Source organism: Planococcus citri, chromosome 5 (genome assembly GCF_950023065.1).
Source record: "Planococcus citri chromosome 5, ihPlaCitr1.1, whole genome shotgun sequence".
Lineage (NCBI taxonomy): Eukaryota > Metazoa > Arthropoda > Insecta > Hemiptera > Pseudococcidae > Planococcus > Planococcus citri.
The window spans coordinates 43,424,723-43,442,105 of NC_088681.1; the positions used below are offsets into that span (position 1 = coordinate 43,424,723).

The 17,383-nt window shown below is 33.1% G+C and overlaps 2 protein-coding genes across 3 annotated transcripts in view; one reads left to right on the forward strand and one right to left on the reverse strand.

Moving 5' to 3' along the window:
• The window catches only part of LOC135847330 (adenylate kinase isoenzyme 1-like), a 69,725-nt gene extending 58,722 nt beyond the window's left edge, over nt 1-11,003 (forward strand). For both annotated transcript variants that reach the window (XM_065366802.1, XM_065366801.1), the window contains exons 2-3: nt 9,905-10,202; nt 10,573-11,003. In XM_065366802.1, the coding sequence (XP_065222874.1) occupies nt 9,926-10,202; nt 10,573-10,937 (642 nt within the window). In that variant the 5' untranslated portion in view covers nt 9,905-9,925 and the 3' untranslated portion in view covers nt 10,938-11,003. The remainder of the gene's footprint in view (nt 1-9,904; nt 10,203-10,572) is intronic.
• LOC135847333 (protein Skeletor, isoforms B/C) overlaps nt 1-17,383 on the reverse strand; it is a 76,006-nt gene that overhangs the window by 19,649 nt on the left and 38,974 nt on the right. The window contains exons 4-5 of the mRNA XM_065366805.1: nt 11,296-11,377; nt 11,084-11,195 (exon numbers count right to left, since the gene is read on the reverse strand). Of these exons, the coding sequence (XP_065222877.1) occupies nt 11,084-11,195; nt 11,296-11,377 (194 nt within the window). The remainder of the gene's footprint in view (nt 1-11,083; nt 11,196-11,295; nt 11,378-17,383) is intronic.

Consider the following 17,383-nt stretch of genomic DNA (forward strand, 5'->3'; position numbering starts at 1 on the left):
CGATTCGAAAAATCTCGCATCTGCATAAGGAATATTATCGAAAGATATCGCGTCTCGCCATAGTTTTAAAAAAAATAACGATAATTTCCAGGCTGGTAGAGCTTACCGTTTACGCGGTATTTGTAAATTATGGGCCATTTGGGTGCGAGAAAAGCTCGCCCAAGCACACAACACACAGCTCTATAGGTATCTACGCCAAGAAAAAACCCCTTATGGGCTAATTTTACGTTGCAGTTGTGATACGTATATAAGACTGAAAATTTCATGCAGTATCTCATTTATTAGCTCTTATACGAGAGCATATATCAAAAGCTCGTATCAGCGAGCAACGTTGTAATAAACGTACCTATGGGGTTTCGTACTCGTATATTATGCTCTCGAGAATTCCGTCAACTCATTCTATATACTATACCCAGCAATGAGAGCAAAAACTATTCGGATAGAATTGCTTTTTACGCGTGTACCAATTGTACCGACGAATTACTCGTGTGCATTGCTTGTACGCCTCTAAGTGCAGCTTATGCAAATCATTATACTCGACACTGATATGGTGTGGATATTTGCATACGGTACGAATTAGAGGCGTATTTTTTTTAAAAATTCTATCAAGCTGGAAAAATGAGGTAGGTAATTATTTTTTTTAGAAAGGGAAGCGAAGAAATTTTTGAGTTGAAATTGATATGTACAGAACCGAATTCTCATCGACGACGAAATTCTGATATAAGTTATGCATTAGTAAGCGAAAAAAAATCAATAAAAAATATTCACCCTTCGATAATATACATAATCAAGCTTTCATGACAATATTTCGTTTAAAGGTCGATAAAATCCATTTACACATTCGACAAACTTTGTACCTATACAATATTTTGTACAAGTTGCAGCGGTCTGCGATAAATAAAGTCGTAAAATTAAATCAGCTGGAAATGGACAGCACACGTTACAAATCTAAAATGTGTTCTCTATCTCTTTTGATATTATAATTATTCATACAGGGTGGTTTTTCAACTCGTTGTAATACGAAATATCTGCAGATAGGTACGTAACAAGCTAATAGAACTAGCGGCTAAGTATCTAATACGATAAAGTGTTCGAATCCAATCAAAAAATATACATCTTTATTTCCAATACGAATAGGAAAAAACCCGCAAGAGTAAAAAAAAAGAAAGGATAAAATAAACGAAGAAAACATACGGAGAAAAAAACAAAGTCGACTTTTATTCGTTTGAAAATAAATTTGGTTATACAAATATAATTCCAGCGCTATCGTATCTTTTTTTGCAGAATATATTTTCGTTTTGTAAAATAGGAAAAAAGTTTCTCGTATTCTCGTCGTTGTACGAGTATTTCGACGAGGTCGTTGCACTAATTCCGGGTAGAAAAAAAATATATTGCGCACGATTATACGCGAGTAGTATGTAAGACGATACAGGAAAAGATGAAAAGCAAGAAAAATACTAAATTCTTTTCACAATTAATCGTTTCGTCTTCGAGAAGCTCGATGTACGTATAAGTCTTTAATTTTTTTTCAATTTATTTTCATACAGTTCCAAGTGTTCGGAATCTGTTTTTATACTTTCACGTACTCGTACCTATACGGATTGTGACAAAAAATAAAAATGAAAAACTAAAGGAATGAGAATTCTTTTTTACGTGAGTGTACAGGGTGGTTCGAAAATGATATTGCTTCGATGAAATTTTTACAGGTAGGTAGGCATAGTTATGGTATTGTGAGGGTGTGATTTTTTTTTTTTGAGAAACTGAATGTTGAATAATGAATGAGAGAGAGTGATCGCAAAATGGTAACAGATCGACATAAGTAACTTTTCTTGTAGGGAGTTCAAAGTTTTACAACTTGACTTTTTTTTAGGTTTGCCCAATTTCAAACTTGAAGGAGCTTATCAGGCGTTTAACAAATTGGAAATGAAAAATTTCGAGTGTTTCAACTCCTTCAATTCTGATTTTACGTAAACATAAATATGATTTCTCATCACAAAATAAAACCTCCAAATCTTGTGCGATTTATTCATCATTTTCTGTCTTTTTTTTAAAAATCGCCAATTCTGAAAATTTTTTAACAAGAATGTACCTAAGTTTTTTTCCTTGCTCACATATTATCAAATAGGTAGGTATGTTTTCAACTGTTTTTATGCCATTTAAAAAAATTTTGACGATGTTTTATGTGATTTTTTCTGAATTTCACACTATTTTACTCCAATTTCATCCATTTTTAGAACTGTTTAGTGATTTTTTTAATGTCTGTAATGCAATTGTTTTGACATTGTCTGTATTTTTGGCGACTTGTAGTCCAATTTTTTTATAAACATAAACTTATGACTTTTTTGCAATTTTCAACAACCACGAGATATTTGAGGCATTTTTTGTAAAATTTTTCTTGAATTTTGCTGCTTTTCATCAATTTTTAATTACGGATTCGGGATTTTCATGACGTTATCTATATATTAAAATATGACCGGATTTTTGTAATACTGAGATCTCAGGAACGGCTGAACCGATTTTGATCGACAAAGTCTCAAAAAAAAGCTTTTGACCCGTAGATGTGCAGGTTTTTATTAAAAGTTCAAAAAGTTGCGCCGTAAAGCTCAAAAAAGCTCAATAATTGATTTTAGCCTATATGTAGCGCATTCAACGTATATAGAGAAGTACGTATATTATACCTTGAAAGAGCATCGAAAGAAGTGTAATGTCGAAGAAAGAAGTTTTCAAAAAAGTTGCGCCTTAAAGCTCAAAAAAGCTCAATAATTGAATTTAGCCTATACGTAGCGCATTTAACGTATACAGAGAAGTACGTATATTATACCTTGAAAGAGCATCGAAAGAAGTGTAATGTCGAAGAAAAAAGTTTTCAAAAAAGTTGCGCCCTAAAGCTAAAAAAAGCTCAATAATTGAATTTAGCCTATACGTAGCGCATTTAATGTATACAGAGAGCGGCTGAACCGATTTTGATCGACGAAGTCTCAAAAAAAAAACTTTTGACCCGTAGATGTGCAGGTTTATATCAAAAGTTCTAAAAGTTGCGCAGTAAAGCTCAAAAAAGCTCAGTAATTGATTTTTGTCTATATGTGGCGCATTCGAAGTATACAGAGAAGTACGTATATTATATCTAGAAAGAGCATCGGAAGAAGTCTAATGTTGAAGAAAAAAGTTTAAAAAAAAGTTGTGCCCTAAAGCTCAAAAAAGCTCAATAATTGATTTCAGCCTAATACATAGCGGATTTGACGTATACAGAGAAGTACGTATATCATACCTTGAAAGAGCATTGAAAGAAGTCTGATGTTGGAGAAAAATGTTTACAAAAAAGTTGTACCTTAAAGTTCAAAAAAGCTCATTAATTGATTTTAGCCTAGGCCTATATGTAGTGCACTCAACTTATACAGAGAAGTACGTATATTATACCTTGAAAGAGCATCGAAAGAAGTCTAATGTTGGAGAAAAATGTTTACAAAAAAAGCTGCCCTGTAAAAAGCTCAAAAAAGCTCAATAATCGATTTTCACGTATACACAGCGCATTCCACATGTACAAAGAAGTGGGTATGTAGGTATATTATATCTTGAAAGAGGATCAAATGAGGTGCAATGTTGAAGAAAAACGTTTTTTTTTCATCAGAAGTTCGAAAAGTTGCACTGTAAAGCTCGAAAAAGTTCAATAATCGATTTTACGACCGGATTCTTTTGACGGTTGAACCGATTTTGCTCGATGATGACGATGTCTCAAAAAAAAAGCTTTTGACCCGTAGATGTGCAGGTTTTTATCAAAAGTTCAAAAAGTTGCGCCGTGTGAAGTTCAAAAAAGCTCAATAATTGATTTTAGCCTATACGTAGCGCATTCGACGTATACAGAGAAGTACATATATTATACCTTGAAAGAACATCGAAAGAAGTCCAATGTCAAAAAAAAAAGTTTTCAAAAAAGTTGTGCCGTAAAGCTCAAAAAAGCTCAATAATCGATTTTAGCCAATACACAGTGCATTCAACATGTACAGCAAAGTACGTATATAATACCCTGAAAAAACATCAAAAGAAGTGGAATGTTGAACAAAAAAGTTGACAAAAACAGTTGTGCTGTAAAACTCAAAAAAGCTCAATAATTAATTTTGAAGTATACACAGCACATTCGAAATGTACAAAGAAGTACGTATATCATAGGTACGTTGAAAGAGCATTACAAGTAGTCAAATGTCAAAAAAATCAGTTTACAAAAAATGTTTTGCCATAAGCTCAAAAAAGTTCAATAATTGATTCCGTAAATTAAAATTATAGCCAGATTCTTTTGACTCTGAGATCTCAGGCACGGCTGAATTGATTTTGCTCGATGATGTCTCAAAAAAAAAGTTTTTGGCCCTTAGATTTGTAGGTTTTTATCAAAAGTCCGAAAAGTTGCATAGTAAAGCTCAAAATAGCTCAATAATTGATTTTAACCTGTACACAGTGTATTCGACATGTACAAAGAAGTACCTACGTATATACCTTGAAAGCTTCAAGAGAAGTCAAATGTCGAATAAAAAAGTTTACAAAAAAAGTTGTGTCATAAGCTCAAAAAAGCTCAATAATTGATGTTAACTCTATACTCAACGCCTTCGCGACGTATACATTATAAAGAAGTAAAGAGCATCACAAAAAGACAAAATTGTACCTCAAAAAATCTCCACAGAAAAACAAACTTTGACAAAAAAAATTAAATGTAAAAGCTCAGTGAAAGCTCAATAATTTGTGATATGCAGTATTTAACCTGGGTCATTCCACGTCAATTCAATCAAGAAGTGGTAGGGGGGTTCGGCGATTTTTTTTGAGATTTTTCCTGTGGAAAGCCCTCCCAAAGGGATGACCAATGGCGCAAAGCGCAGCCCTCCAGCCAATTTTCAAAGGCAGCCAGGGGGTGTCAAAGTTTTCAGTGAACTTGAAATATCATCAATTTCAGCAGTGGATTACTCGATAACGGTGGTACCTACCAAAATGGAACTTTTTCCCAAGGGGTTTTGAAAGGCTTAGCTCAAAAAGTTTCAAAACGTAGTTTTCATATCGTTCCGACTCTCAAAAAAAATTCTGAAAAAAATATTCACAAAAAAATCAAAATCCGAAAAGATTTAAAAATTTAACGAATTCTTATGTTTTTGTTGTGAGTGTAATTTTTATCAACTTTTTCATGAAATACGTCAGAGAGAGGTCAAAATAAAACAATGTACTGAATAAGTTTAAACTTTTTTTGATGTTTGAAATTGAAAATTGGATTTTTTTCGAATTTTGATTTTTTTGTGAGGAGTTCATTTCATTGAGTGAATGGGTTTTTTCAACTTTTTCAACAGATACGTAAAAATAGGGATCAAATGGGTCAACTTCACCAATCAAAACTTTTTTTACATGTTTTAAATCAAAAAATCGCATTTTCCCGCAAACTTTAAAATTTTTAAAATCGACTTTGCGACATGGTGCCATCCCAATTTTTTAATATGTTGTTCAGCATGAAAAGTTGTCCATAATATATTTTTTCAGAATTCTTGAGAGTCGGAACGATATGAAAACTACATTTTGAAACTTTTTTGAACTAATCTTTGTACAAAAAAAATGGCAACACTGATTTTTATCATGTCGCCAAAAAGCCCTTCAAAACCCCTAATCATGGGGAAAAAATCTATTTTGGTAGGTACCGCGGTATTGAGTAATCCACTGCTGAAATGGATGATGTTTCAAGTTCACTGAAAACGTTGACACCCCCCTGGCTGCCTTTAAAAATGGGCTAGACTAGAGGGCTGTGATTTGCGCCATTGGTCATCCCTTCAAAAGATCTTTCCATGGGAAAAATTTCAAAAAAATCGCCGAACCCCTCTATCACTTCTTGGTCGAATTGACGTGGAATGACCCACCTATAATCATTGCATTCGACATACCTATACAAACAAGTATGTACATAATATAGTGTACCTTGAAACAGCTTCACAGAAAGACAAATCTTGAAGAAAAAAAAAGTTTACAAATGTTTAAAGCTAACTTTCAAAAATTGGCAATAAAAGCTCAGCGATAGCTTAAAATTTGGTGACGATATGGTATTTAACCTATACTCAGTCGCATTCGATGTATACAAAGAAGTACATACATATATTATTGTCCCTCGAAACAGCTTCACAAAAAAAAATCTTGAAGAAAAAAATCTTACAAGAGTTCGCGGTCAAAGCTAAGTGAAAGCTTGAAAGTTTTGGTCATGTAGTATTTGACCTTATTTGATGTGTAAAAAAAATATACATATTGTACCTTGAAAGATCACCGCGAAAAAACCATTCTAGACTGTAAAAAACTTAAAAACATTAACGTCAAAAATTCAGGGAAGGTTTGAAAGTTCATTATAGGTAAGTCAGTTTTTTGTCATTCTATGTATTGTGTAGTTACTGAATTTTTAAAATGTACATTATTATGTTTTGAAGAATCGCGCAGTATGCGCGATTAACGGGTTAGCTAGTAACAAATTAATTTTCAGAACTTTTGCTTTATTTTACTGAGATTTTGCCAATTCAAAATATTTTGAATTGATTTTCTATCATTTTTACAAAATGTTATCCTATTTTCATCAATTTATTTGTATTTAATTTTGCAATCCTATACGAGTTTTGAATATTTTAAATTAATTCCACGACACTTCAACATATTGTTAAGCATTATTCGACTATTTTTATTCAATTTATTGAAAATTTGGTAATTTAAGGTCATTTTCAGATTATTACGTCATTTTTACAAAATTTTATTCAATTTTTATCAATGTTGAATGAACTTTTTGTAATTGCCAACGACTCTTTATTTCAGGTATTTTTACATAATTTTCCTTAAATTTTGCCCTAATTCATCAATTTTTGATTATTTTATTCAACTTTATCACTCTTTAACAAAGTTATCAAAGCAATTTTCGCAAATTTTTGCCTAATCTTACCAAAATTTTGTCAATTTTGAGATATCAAGTCTGATTTATAAGAATTTGAAACAAAATTACCAAATTGTTGAGAGGCCCGACAAGTAGACAGACGACCTTGAGAGGCCGCACATATACAGGTCAATAACCATAAGAGGCCAGACAGGAAGACAAAAATCTTGAGAAGCCATATAGACGGGTCAGTGACCTTAAAAGACCAGACATGAAGACAGACGCCCTTGAAAATAAGCCAGACAAATGTGTCAATGACCTTAAAAGAACAGACAGACGACCTTGGGAGGCTATACAGGTAGATCAGTGACCTTGTTAGTCCAGACACATGGGTCAACGACCTCAAGAGGCCACACAAGTGCACAGATGCCCTTGGAAAACCAGACAGACACGCAGGCAGGATGATTATGTCTGATCAAGCATTAGGTCAACTTAATCAATCCATGATTTAAAAATTTCCTTGGAGAGGAGTCTTGACACCCATGGAGCATTTTGGCAAAATTTCTCTTTTTGAACATTTCCAAAATATTTTCAAGTAGTTTTAGAAAACTTTCGCTTCATTTTACAAAAAAATTTGTAAATTGGGGTAATTTTTTTAAATGATTTTATGTTAAATTCTAGTTTTAATCAATCTAAAATCTTTCAGTTGCCCTGAATTTAAAATTCGTTGAAAAAATAAAAATGCAAAATTTCACTTAAATCTACATATTATTAATAGTGAAATTGTAGGTATTAATTTTACCTGAATTCAAAATTACAAATAAGTGTTTAAATTTTTGAAAAATTGAAAAATGCTACATTTCAAGTGCATTTAAATTTTTAATTTGCTCCTGCACCTTCAAATTTTGCCTGAATTCAAAATTACAAATAAGTGTTTAAATTTTTGAAAAATTGAAAAATGCTACATTTCAAGTGCATTTAAATTTTTAATTTGCTCCTGCACCTTCAATTATGAGTTTGGGCAAACAACGAATACAACCTAACTTGTACACACAACTTTGAATTCTTAAAAAAAAAAATAGGTAGGTAGGTAGGTAGGTAGGTAGGTGTTTATACGTAGAAACACTAAGCTAGAGCATATCTGACCCCCTATATCGGACCCCTTAGTTTTGGTTCATCCTTTACCTATGATCCCCTATCTCACTTCTTCTGAAAAAATTGAAATTAAAATTTTTTGTTTCTTGAATTTAGTAGAAAAAAATTTTCTGCAGCGTGAGAGAGTGATATATGCCTTAATTGTGTTAGCGATTCTTAATGTAATCCCTCTTTAAAGATGTACAAGATTTATGTACATCTAGGCGTGGGTGATTAATGTGTACTGGAAGTACTGGATACGTGGTAACTATAAATACCCTCCCTTATAACAGCGAGCTAGGTACCATCGTGGTACTCGCTGCGAGCTCCCAACTTCACTTAGCTTCGTTATCTCGAGCTCGTCGGAGCTAATGTCAAACTTACGTGTATTTTCTCAGTTAAATAGGCAGAAGAGTTCTAACCTCTTCCCCGAATTCCTAGTTTTTGCCCACTACTATGTGGATAATTTGTATTATAAATAATGTGTTATTGACAAATTTAATCAATCGCGCTACATTCAAGATATTATTCGATCCTGCCGGCCATCGTATAATATATAAATATTATAACCCAAGTCTGTCGCCGATCTTAGTATGAGTAGATCACAGGAGAGGCAGAAGATGAGAACAGTGTTGGTAAGTGATGAAATGGCACATACCTGAGTCGAAAGGCTCAAAAGGAAATTAATTATAATTTCATCGTAGTTAATTGAGAACACCTACCTGATACATGAGCCCTAATAGCCCATGTTGAAGATAGGTGTCTAAACTAGGGATTTAATTACATCGATTTAAATAACAATAGCCCTTAAATATCATTTTAATTAATGCTTGATTCATTAACGCGTGTCGTCTAGTTGGAGGTGTCTCCTTCTAAATTATAAAATATCTGCAAGTATTTTATATCAATTCACCCTGTTTGTATTTTTACGACGAATAAATAATATTGACATGTCTGGAGATATCTATTTATTTGAGTTTAAAGCACAAATATCTTTTTATGTGCATAGAGTGATCTGGTTTTACTATAAAAGCTCTCCGACTAAACTATCTAACGGGTAGGTAAATCTCACTCTCTAGGGAATGAAAATTATCTTAACCACCTATCATATTGACGTATGATTTCACTCCATCATAGTTATTCCTGATTTAACTCTATCAAGCGATTTTCAACAGAATAAGATGAAAGAAATTTCAAATTAAAATGACAAAGTGACACAATTTCAGGTGAAAAAACTTTGGTCATTTTTAGCAGAAAGTCAAATAAATTTTTCATTTCAGCTGGGAAAAAAATATGACAAATTTTTTACTATAAATTTTTGGTGAAAACACGTCAATTATTCTTGAACAACATGTGACCATTTTATGAGGGGGGGGGGGGGACATTTTGGGTGGAGAAAAACTCGACAATTTTTGGTGAAAAAAAAGACTATCAATCGGTTGATTTTTCAGAAAGGGGGGTGGAGGAGAAAATACGAAAAATTTCCATTTTGGTGAGAAATTATGATATTTTAGTAAATGAATGTTGCGATTTTCAAACCTTTTAAGTTATTTTCATCATTTTTACTTCAAGAATCACGATTTACATCAAGCAATAATAATGAAAAACTGATTTATTTATGGGTGAAGATAACATTTATGTTTCATGATTTTTTGAATAGTTCTTCCAGAAATTTTTTTAGGAGGTGCATAAATTTTGTATGAATTGCATAACTTGCCTAATCACTTGACCAAATGCAAGACTTTTGTAGACCTGATACATATTTGATAGACATCCTATATAACCTCGTATGCGCCAGACGACCTTTTAAAATGTGATCTGAGTGGCTGTGTTTCAATTTTAATTTTTTTTTTTAAATAAACAATTTTAAACCACATACAAGGTTCAAATTTTCTTTTCCAGCTGAAAGTACTCTACAAACGGATGAACCTGAAAGAGCTTCGAGAACTGGGCACATTTGTCATCTGGGTGGTCGGAGGTCCGGGTATTGGTAAAACAACTCTGTGCTCACGACTGGCTCGAGATTTCTCATTGGTTCACATATCAATCAGCGAACTACTCCACGATTTGATATCAGATAACCCGGTAGAGGGTTACGATGAAATTTCAACCATGAAAAAAGGTCAAATCGTCCCAGCCGAGTTCATCTTATTCGTACTTAAGCAAGAAATGGCGAAAAACATGGCGCAAAAACCGAAAGGTAAATGACACCGGTGCATTGTTTAAGTGCTTCTCTCTTAGTTATTACGTATAAAACTATTCAAATATCCTAATCACGTTTATCGATTATTGAAATTAATCGAGACGAGCAAATTGACGTTGGTTGATGAATAAAAGTACCCACCTACCAAACCATTGGTAAAACGTGGTTTGGTGGGTGTTGTCGCTGCATAAAGTTTTATTCATATCTAGCTGTAGCTTATGTTTTGAAAGAATTCGGCGAGATTTCTCATAGAGTCGTGTTACGTAGAAAATGAAGTGGTAAAATTTTCAAATTGTTTAGATGACCTACTTGCGTGAAACTTTTAAATAAAATATAATTTTGCGTGATTTTTGCTGATTTTTTATAGGTTTTTTATTGGATGGTTTCCCAATGGACCTAGCCCAAGGAACGAGATTCGAGAACGAGGTAGCTCCGGTAGATTGTATCCTTTATTTACTAGCCGACAACGATACGTTAATAGAAAGAATCTTCTATCGTTCCAAACTCACCAAAGGAAGCGCACTAGAAGACCCGAAAATCGTTTACGCCAAACTGAAATCCTTTCGAGATTTCGAAAAGCCATTCAACGAATATTATGTGACGCAAATTCGAGACATTAACGCGATCGGTGAACCGATAGCTGTTTACAGAAAATGCGCCATGATAATTAACGACGTCATAATTAAACATTACGCTTTGAAGGTGTTAATTCATAACAACGCGATAAATTGATTATTTATAAGCCTACAAATCTTTACGGATCTTGAAATAAATCGATTACTTAACCGACTAATTGAATCAGCATCACTTATAGTATGTTGTACGAGTACCTGAATAAGATTGTTATGTGTGGAAGTGTATGGGAAATTATTTCTTACCGTGAATCGACGACACCACACAGATAACCATTTGAACTCTTTTATTTTCCTTCCGTCTGGTAATTTTAGAATAATCGCCGAACCTTCGTGAGCTTTTAAAACGGCAGGTTCCCTGTGGAGATTCACATTTGCCACATTAGATATCGATTAATTTGCAGTCGAATAAGGAGCTTATTATTATAGAAAAGGGTTATGAAAAGGCTAATACGTACCTTCCTTTATTATCATCTGGATACGGTACGATAATTCCTTCCGGCGATGGTCTAAGCGTGTTTCCTACCCAAAAGTATGCAGCTGAAAATACACATAACAAGCCTCAGATTAGTGGATCTCTTACCTGAAAATCATACGTATATTAAAGGATACTTTGTTTCGTTCTACATACGAGCAAGTAGGTACATATTGATTCGATGAATCGTGGTTTTAGAAAACATGCAGCGTTGGGAAAACTTTTGCAAATGTATTTGGAAGAATTTTCCATTTTACTCGTATTTGAAAATTCGGTAAGTAAACTAATTTGCAAAAATTTAAGATTTTTGAATTTAATTTTTTCAAACATTGATCAGAATGGAGAGAGGGCTTTAGAGACCACAAAAAAGTTGATCTTTCATCCACAAGTTTAAATTTGAGTTTTTCAAATTCTAACCCCCCCTCTCCCCCCCCCCCCCCAACACACACAGATTTGCTCTACGTTCAGCCAGAAGTTTCGCAAAAAAAATCACAAACGTTTGAAAATTACGAGACTCGCCCTCCCCTCTCTTGAACATAGAAAAATTTGCTTGAAATGGGAAGCCTTGCCTAAAGACACGTGAAGCTGTTAATAGAATTGCATACTCGGTTCGCCGTAAACACGCAGGAAAATTATTTACGGCGAACCGAGTAGGCAATTCCTTCGACATCTATTTTCCAATGAGATTTCTACTGGCAAACATACCTATTTTTATGAATGTCAATATTTCAAGACTAGGTAAACTTAAAACTGATCTGTTTCAGGAGTTTTGAAGAAAACAGCCCATGGGAGATAGGAGATACAAATTTGAAAGCTCAACTGTTCAAAGTAAGCACAAAAAATCGACAGAAACCGTTTAAAAATTGAAAAAAATAATAATGAAGACTAACTTTAAGGCCCTTTTTATAAATTAATTTTAGAAATAGAATTTTTTAGACCAGAGGAAGGGGGAAGCAGCGCAGAGGCCTCTAATTTTGATCAACGTTCAAAATAATATTTTTTTTCAAGTGACATATTAGTTATTATCAGTTCGAGGGAGCTGAGTTTGAATATCCAAATATTTTTCTGATTCAATCTCCCAGAAATTCAATTATTTTCTGAAAGCACCGCTTTACGTAGTGCCTCTTTCACATCGAAAGAAAAATACGAGGATATTTCAATTCAATATTCACGAACTGAAAAATCCTTGGAAAAGGTCATCAGTCGCATTTTTTTTTTTTTTTTTTTTGGAATTTTAGAATAAAACTTCTAAATCATTCGCGAATGATTTATTCCCATTTAAAAGTTTCAAACAACTCACGACAACCATTCAAAATGTAATCAAGTTAGTTCAGAATGATTCTGATTCGCTCAAATAAAAATGTAGTTCATAAAAATAATCTATCAACTCATAATTTCGAAAGAATCTTTTAATATTTCATAATTTGATCAATTCGTTCACAAATGGTTCACATTTTTTGAACGAATCGTTCACAAACGAAACAATATAGGAGATAAATTCTTTAAAAAATGACCAAATCAGCTACGATCGAATGATCATAGAAATATCGTTCGCAGACGTCGTATTTTTTAAAATTTGATACGCAAATTCTTCAGAAAATGATTTTCTGTATCGTTCACAAACGGTTTGAAACATTTTTTTCACGAATCGTTCGCGAACGAACACGATTCATATTTTTTGAACGAATGCTCAAGTGTAAAAAATGATTAAAGATGAAATATCGAGTCAGGTGTATCAAAATTTCATCAATTCGTTCGCGAATGATTCATATTTTTCGGAAAAAAAATTGTGTTCACGAACGAAGTGAGAAAAATGTAAGATCGTTGGTGAACGAAATTACAGAAGTTTCACCAACGATTCAAAATATTTTTTAAAGAAATCGTTGGCAAACGTACCAAGACTCATATTTTTGAACGAATTTTATGCAATTAAGATGATGATAAAGATGAAATATAAAGTCAGAACAATATTATCAAAATTCGAAAAGATTCAAAAAATGAACGAATTTTTATTTTTTTGTTGTGAGTGTAACTTTTATCAACTTTTTCATGAAATACGTCAGAAAGAGGTCAAAATAAGACAACTGAATAAATTTAAACTTTTTTTGATGTTTGAAATTGAAAATTGAATTTTTTCGAATTTTGATTTTTTTGTGAGGAGTTCATTTTATCGAGTGAAAGGGTTTTTTCAACTTTTTCAACAGATACGTAAAAATAGAGGTTAAATGGGTCAACTCCACCTATCAAAACTTTTTTTCATGTTTTAAATCAAAAAATTGCATTTTTTCGCAAACTTTAAATTTTTTTAAAATCAACTTTGCAACATGGTACCATCCCAATTTTTTAATAATGTTGTTCAGCATGAAAAATTGTCCATAATATATTTTTTTCCGAATTTTTGAAAGTCGGAACGATATGAAAACTACGTTTCAAAACTTTTTGAGCTAATTTTTTGTACGAAAAAAGTGGCAACACTGATTTTTATGATATCACCAAAAAGCCTTTCAAAACCCTTGACTATTGGAAACGGTTCCATTTTGGTAGGTATCGCGGTTACCGAGTAATCTACTGCTGAAATGGATGATATTTCAAGTTCACTGAAAATTTTGACACCCCCTGGCTGTCTTTAAAAATGGGCTAGAATGCTGCGATTTTCGCCACTGGTCATCCCTTCGGAAGGTCTTTCCACATGAAAAATTTCAAAAAAATCGCCGAACCCCCCTACTACTTCCTGGTCCAATTGACGTGGAATGACCCAGGTGTAAAGTGATGGTCATTTGAGAATTATTTACTCGAAATAGAAAAATATTTTCGAAAAATCGGGAAATTTTGCCAACAGATTATTATTAATTCTACAATTATTTGAAGCAAAAGATAGTATACGAATGAGCTATCAAAATTTGCAAAAAAAAATTTGAATTATTGGACGATGTTAAAATATTGATTAAAATTTTAGCACTGAATTTGCGATAATCAAGCGATTTCACAAATTACATTGCTTCTTAATTAAATTACTAGTACTTGAAACTTCGTCAAAAATATGCAAAAATTTTCAAAACCCGACCTAAACAGTTGGAAAGATTCCCTTGTTAAAAACTTCCACGTCGAAACGAGTAAAACTACCAATGGTATAGTAGGTATACCTCTATAAAACGTTAGAGAATTCCTCTTATCTAAAGTGCTTATATTCTTTATGATTCTTTTCAAATCAATCCGACTATTTTCCTCCTACGTCATTAACACCGTTCCATTGTTCTTTCTTCACAAGGAATCGAAGTAACTGTCAATGGCAGAGCGTTTAAAAAGTCGAAGCTTTGCTTTAATAATTTTACAATGAAATATCTAATTGCCGACTGCGACGTTAATTGAGAAAATCAATTTGCATGTTTATTAAAAACACCCTTTTATATTGAGCCGATTCGACGTGCAAATCGTTTTGTTTAAAATGAATAGGGAATTTTTACGTTTTAGCGGATTAATTTTTTGCCTATAACTAAGGCGTTACGCCGCCGCTGTGAAAGTAGTTTGTAGCATTTTACAGGCGTACATAATACAAATACGAAAAACGCGTAGGAATAGGAAATTTTGAGAAAATAGTAGGTTAGGTGCCTCGAAGCTACCTACGATAATATGGGTTTTGCTACCGGGTGTTCTATTGATTTGTGGATTAGCGCTGTGAAAATTCTATCGTGGAATTGGAAACGTTGTCTTTTCGAGAGAGAAAGACTGAGCGAAAACAAAACATAATTTTGATCGAATACCAAAAATACTTATTTAATGGAAAATTAATTGAAAATAAGCTCGGTATCGAAATATTCGAATTTGATTAATTGATTTTTCTATAGTCTGACTCCAACTTGCCAATATGTAGATACGGTTTGTCGATTGATTATCTCAGATTGAATATTTGGCTATTACCAACATGTGGTTCAAGGTGGATCGCAAAAAAAAAGGCGGAGGATTTCGGTCAAATTCAGCAAAAACTTTATATTTTTAAGTTGAAAGTCACTCAGAAAAATTTTTGGCTCCGGAAGTGCCCCTGGAGGAGAGATATGAGTTCTTTTCGAAAAAATCGTGGTTTATCGCTGCTGGTATTTGCATGGTAGATATGTAAGTAAGTACCATCGAGATGTGAAATAGAGGTAAAAAAATTTTCTCGGCTCCTTGTGAGCCAATTTTTGAAATTTTTTAGTATGTCAACCCTTAAAAAATGTACACTCCCCTCCACCCATAATTTCTCCCTTAAAATGATGTTTTTCAACATTGTTTAGTGTTTTTTTAAATGTATGATGATACGTAAATGGCTCACACCTACCCAAAAAAATCCGAAAAAATTACTGAAAATAATATGGACTAAAACATAGTTTTTGGTGAAAAAAGTTTGCATAAAACTCTTTTAGGTGCTGAGCTACGGTAATTCAAAGCTTTCTTATAAGCTTTTTGGCTAGTAAAAAATAAAATTTCCAGCAATTAGTCTTCATGTTTCCTACACCCCACCAAAATTTTAAAATTTGTGGTCAAGTGGTCGAAGAATATGATTTTTAACGAAGAAGTCGAGATTTTCTCAAATGAAGAGGGAAGAGGAGGGAGATATAGAAAAGATTTTTACGCTTAAAAATGTTTTTTTGGCCTCCTAAAGAATAAAGATACCTATGGATTATATTCAAAACCCGAGCCGAGGGTCGATTCATCGTTCTCAACTCTCGGGTATATAGGTACCCTTTATTGGAAGGTTCTGGTGGGAGAGGCGGTGAGAGAAGTGCGATTGTCAATTTTTGACTTGATATTCGTGTTCAAAGGCATCGAATTATGCAAAAAGGACACCTCATCAGTCATCAAAATTTATTTTTTTTTAATAATGCTGTTTTTACTCGTCTCTCCAGTTTTTCCAATTTTTGACCATGGTCCACTATAACAATATTTTTTTCTAAAAAAATCAGGGATATCTTAAAAAAGGGGAAGGGGTGGGGTGAAGTGTTCTCGATGGTACCTATCTACCATGAAAATATCAACTCAGAAGCTCTCGGGGGCCAAATCACCGTTCTTGTGGCCTTTGTTCAAAATCGTACCGGGTCATTCCACGTCAATTCAATCAAGATTCAAGAAGTGGTACGGGGGACGGCGATTTTTTTGAAATTTTTTCTGTGGAAAGACCTTCCGAATTAAAGGCTGCTAAGGGGTGTCAAAGTTTTTAGTGAACTTGAAATATCATCCATTTCAGCAGTGGATTACTCGATAACCGCGATACCTACCGAAATGGAACATTTTCCCATAGTTAGGGGTTTTGAAAGGCTTTTTGGTGATATCGTAAAAATCAGTGTTGCCACTTTTTTCGTACAGAAAATTAGCTCAAAAAGTTTCGAAACGTAGTTTTCATATTCGCAGTTGACAGTCCCAATAGATAGCGCTGCTACGAGCAATGAAACTAGGATAACATTTTTCATTACATGTATTCTTATGGGAGATTTGCGATTTTCAAAAATTAATTAAAAATCGTGTAATTATTGTAGGAGTGTAATTTTTACATCAAATGAATGTTTAATTCTTCTACTTTTTGAGAAAATTTATTACAATTTCTTAAACATTGTTTTTCTTGTGAAAAAATTGCTTTGCACTTCCTATGTTTTTCAGCATTTCAGGATACAATAAACAATGCAAATACGTTGTAAATGCGGTGCAATTTTTTTGCAAGAAAAACCATGTTTAAGAGATTGTAATAAATTTTCTCAAAAAGTAGAAGAATTAAACATTCATTTGAAGTAAAAATTACACTCCTACGATAATTACACGATTTTTAATTAATTTTTGAAAATCGCAAATCTCCCATAAGAATACATGTAACGAAAAATTATATCCTAGTTTCGTTGTAGTTCTGTTTCAACCGCTAGATGGCGACTACTTTGCTGTCAAGTGCGAATCGTCCCGACTCTCAAAAATTCTGAAAAAAATATATTATATGGACAACTTTTTATGCTGAACAACATATTAAAAAATTGGGATAGCATTATTTCGTAAAGTTGGTTAAAAAAATTGAAAGTTTGCTTAAAAAAATACGAGTTTTTGATTTAAAA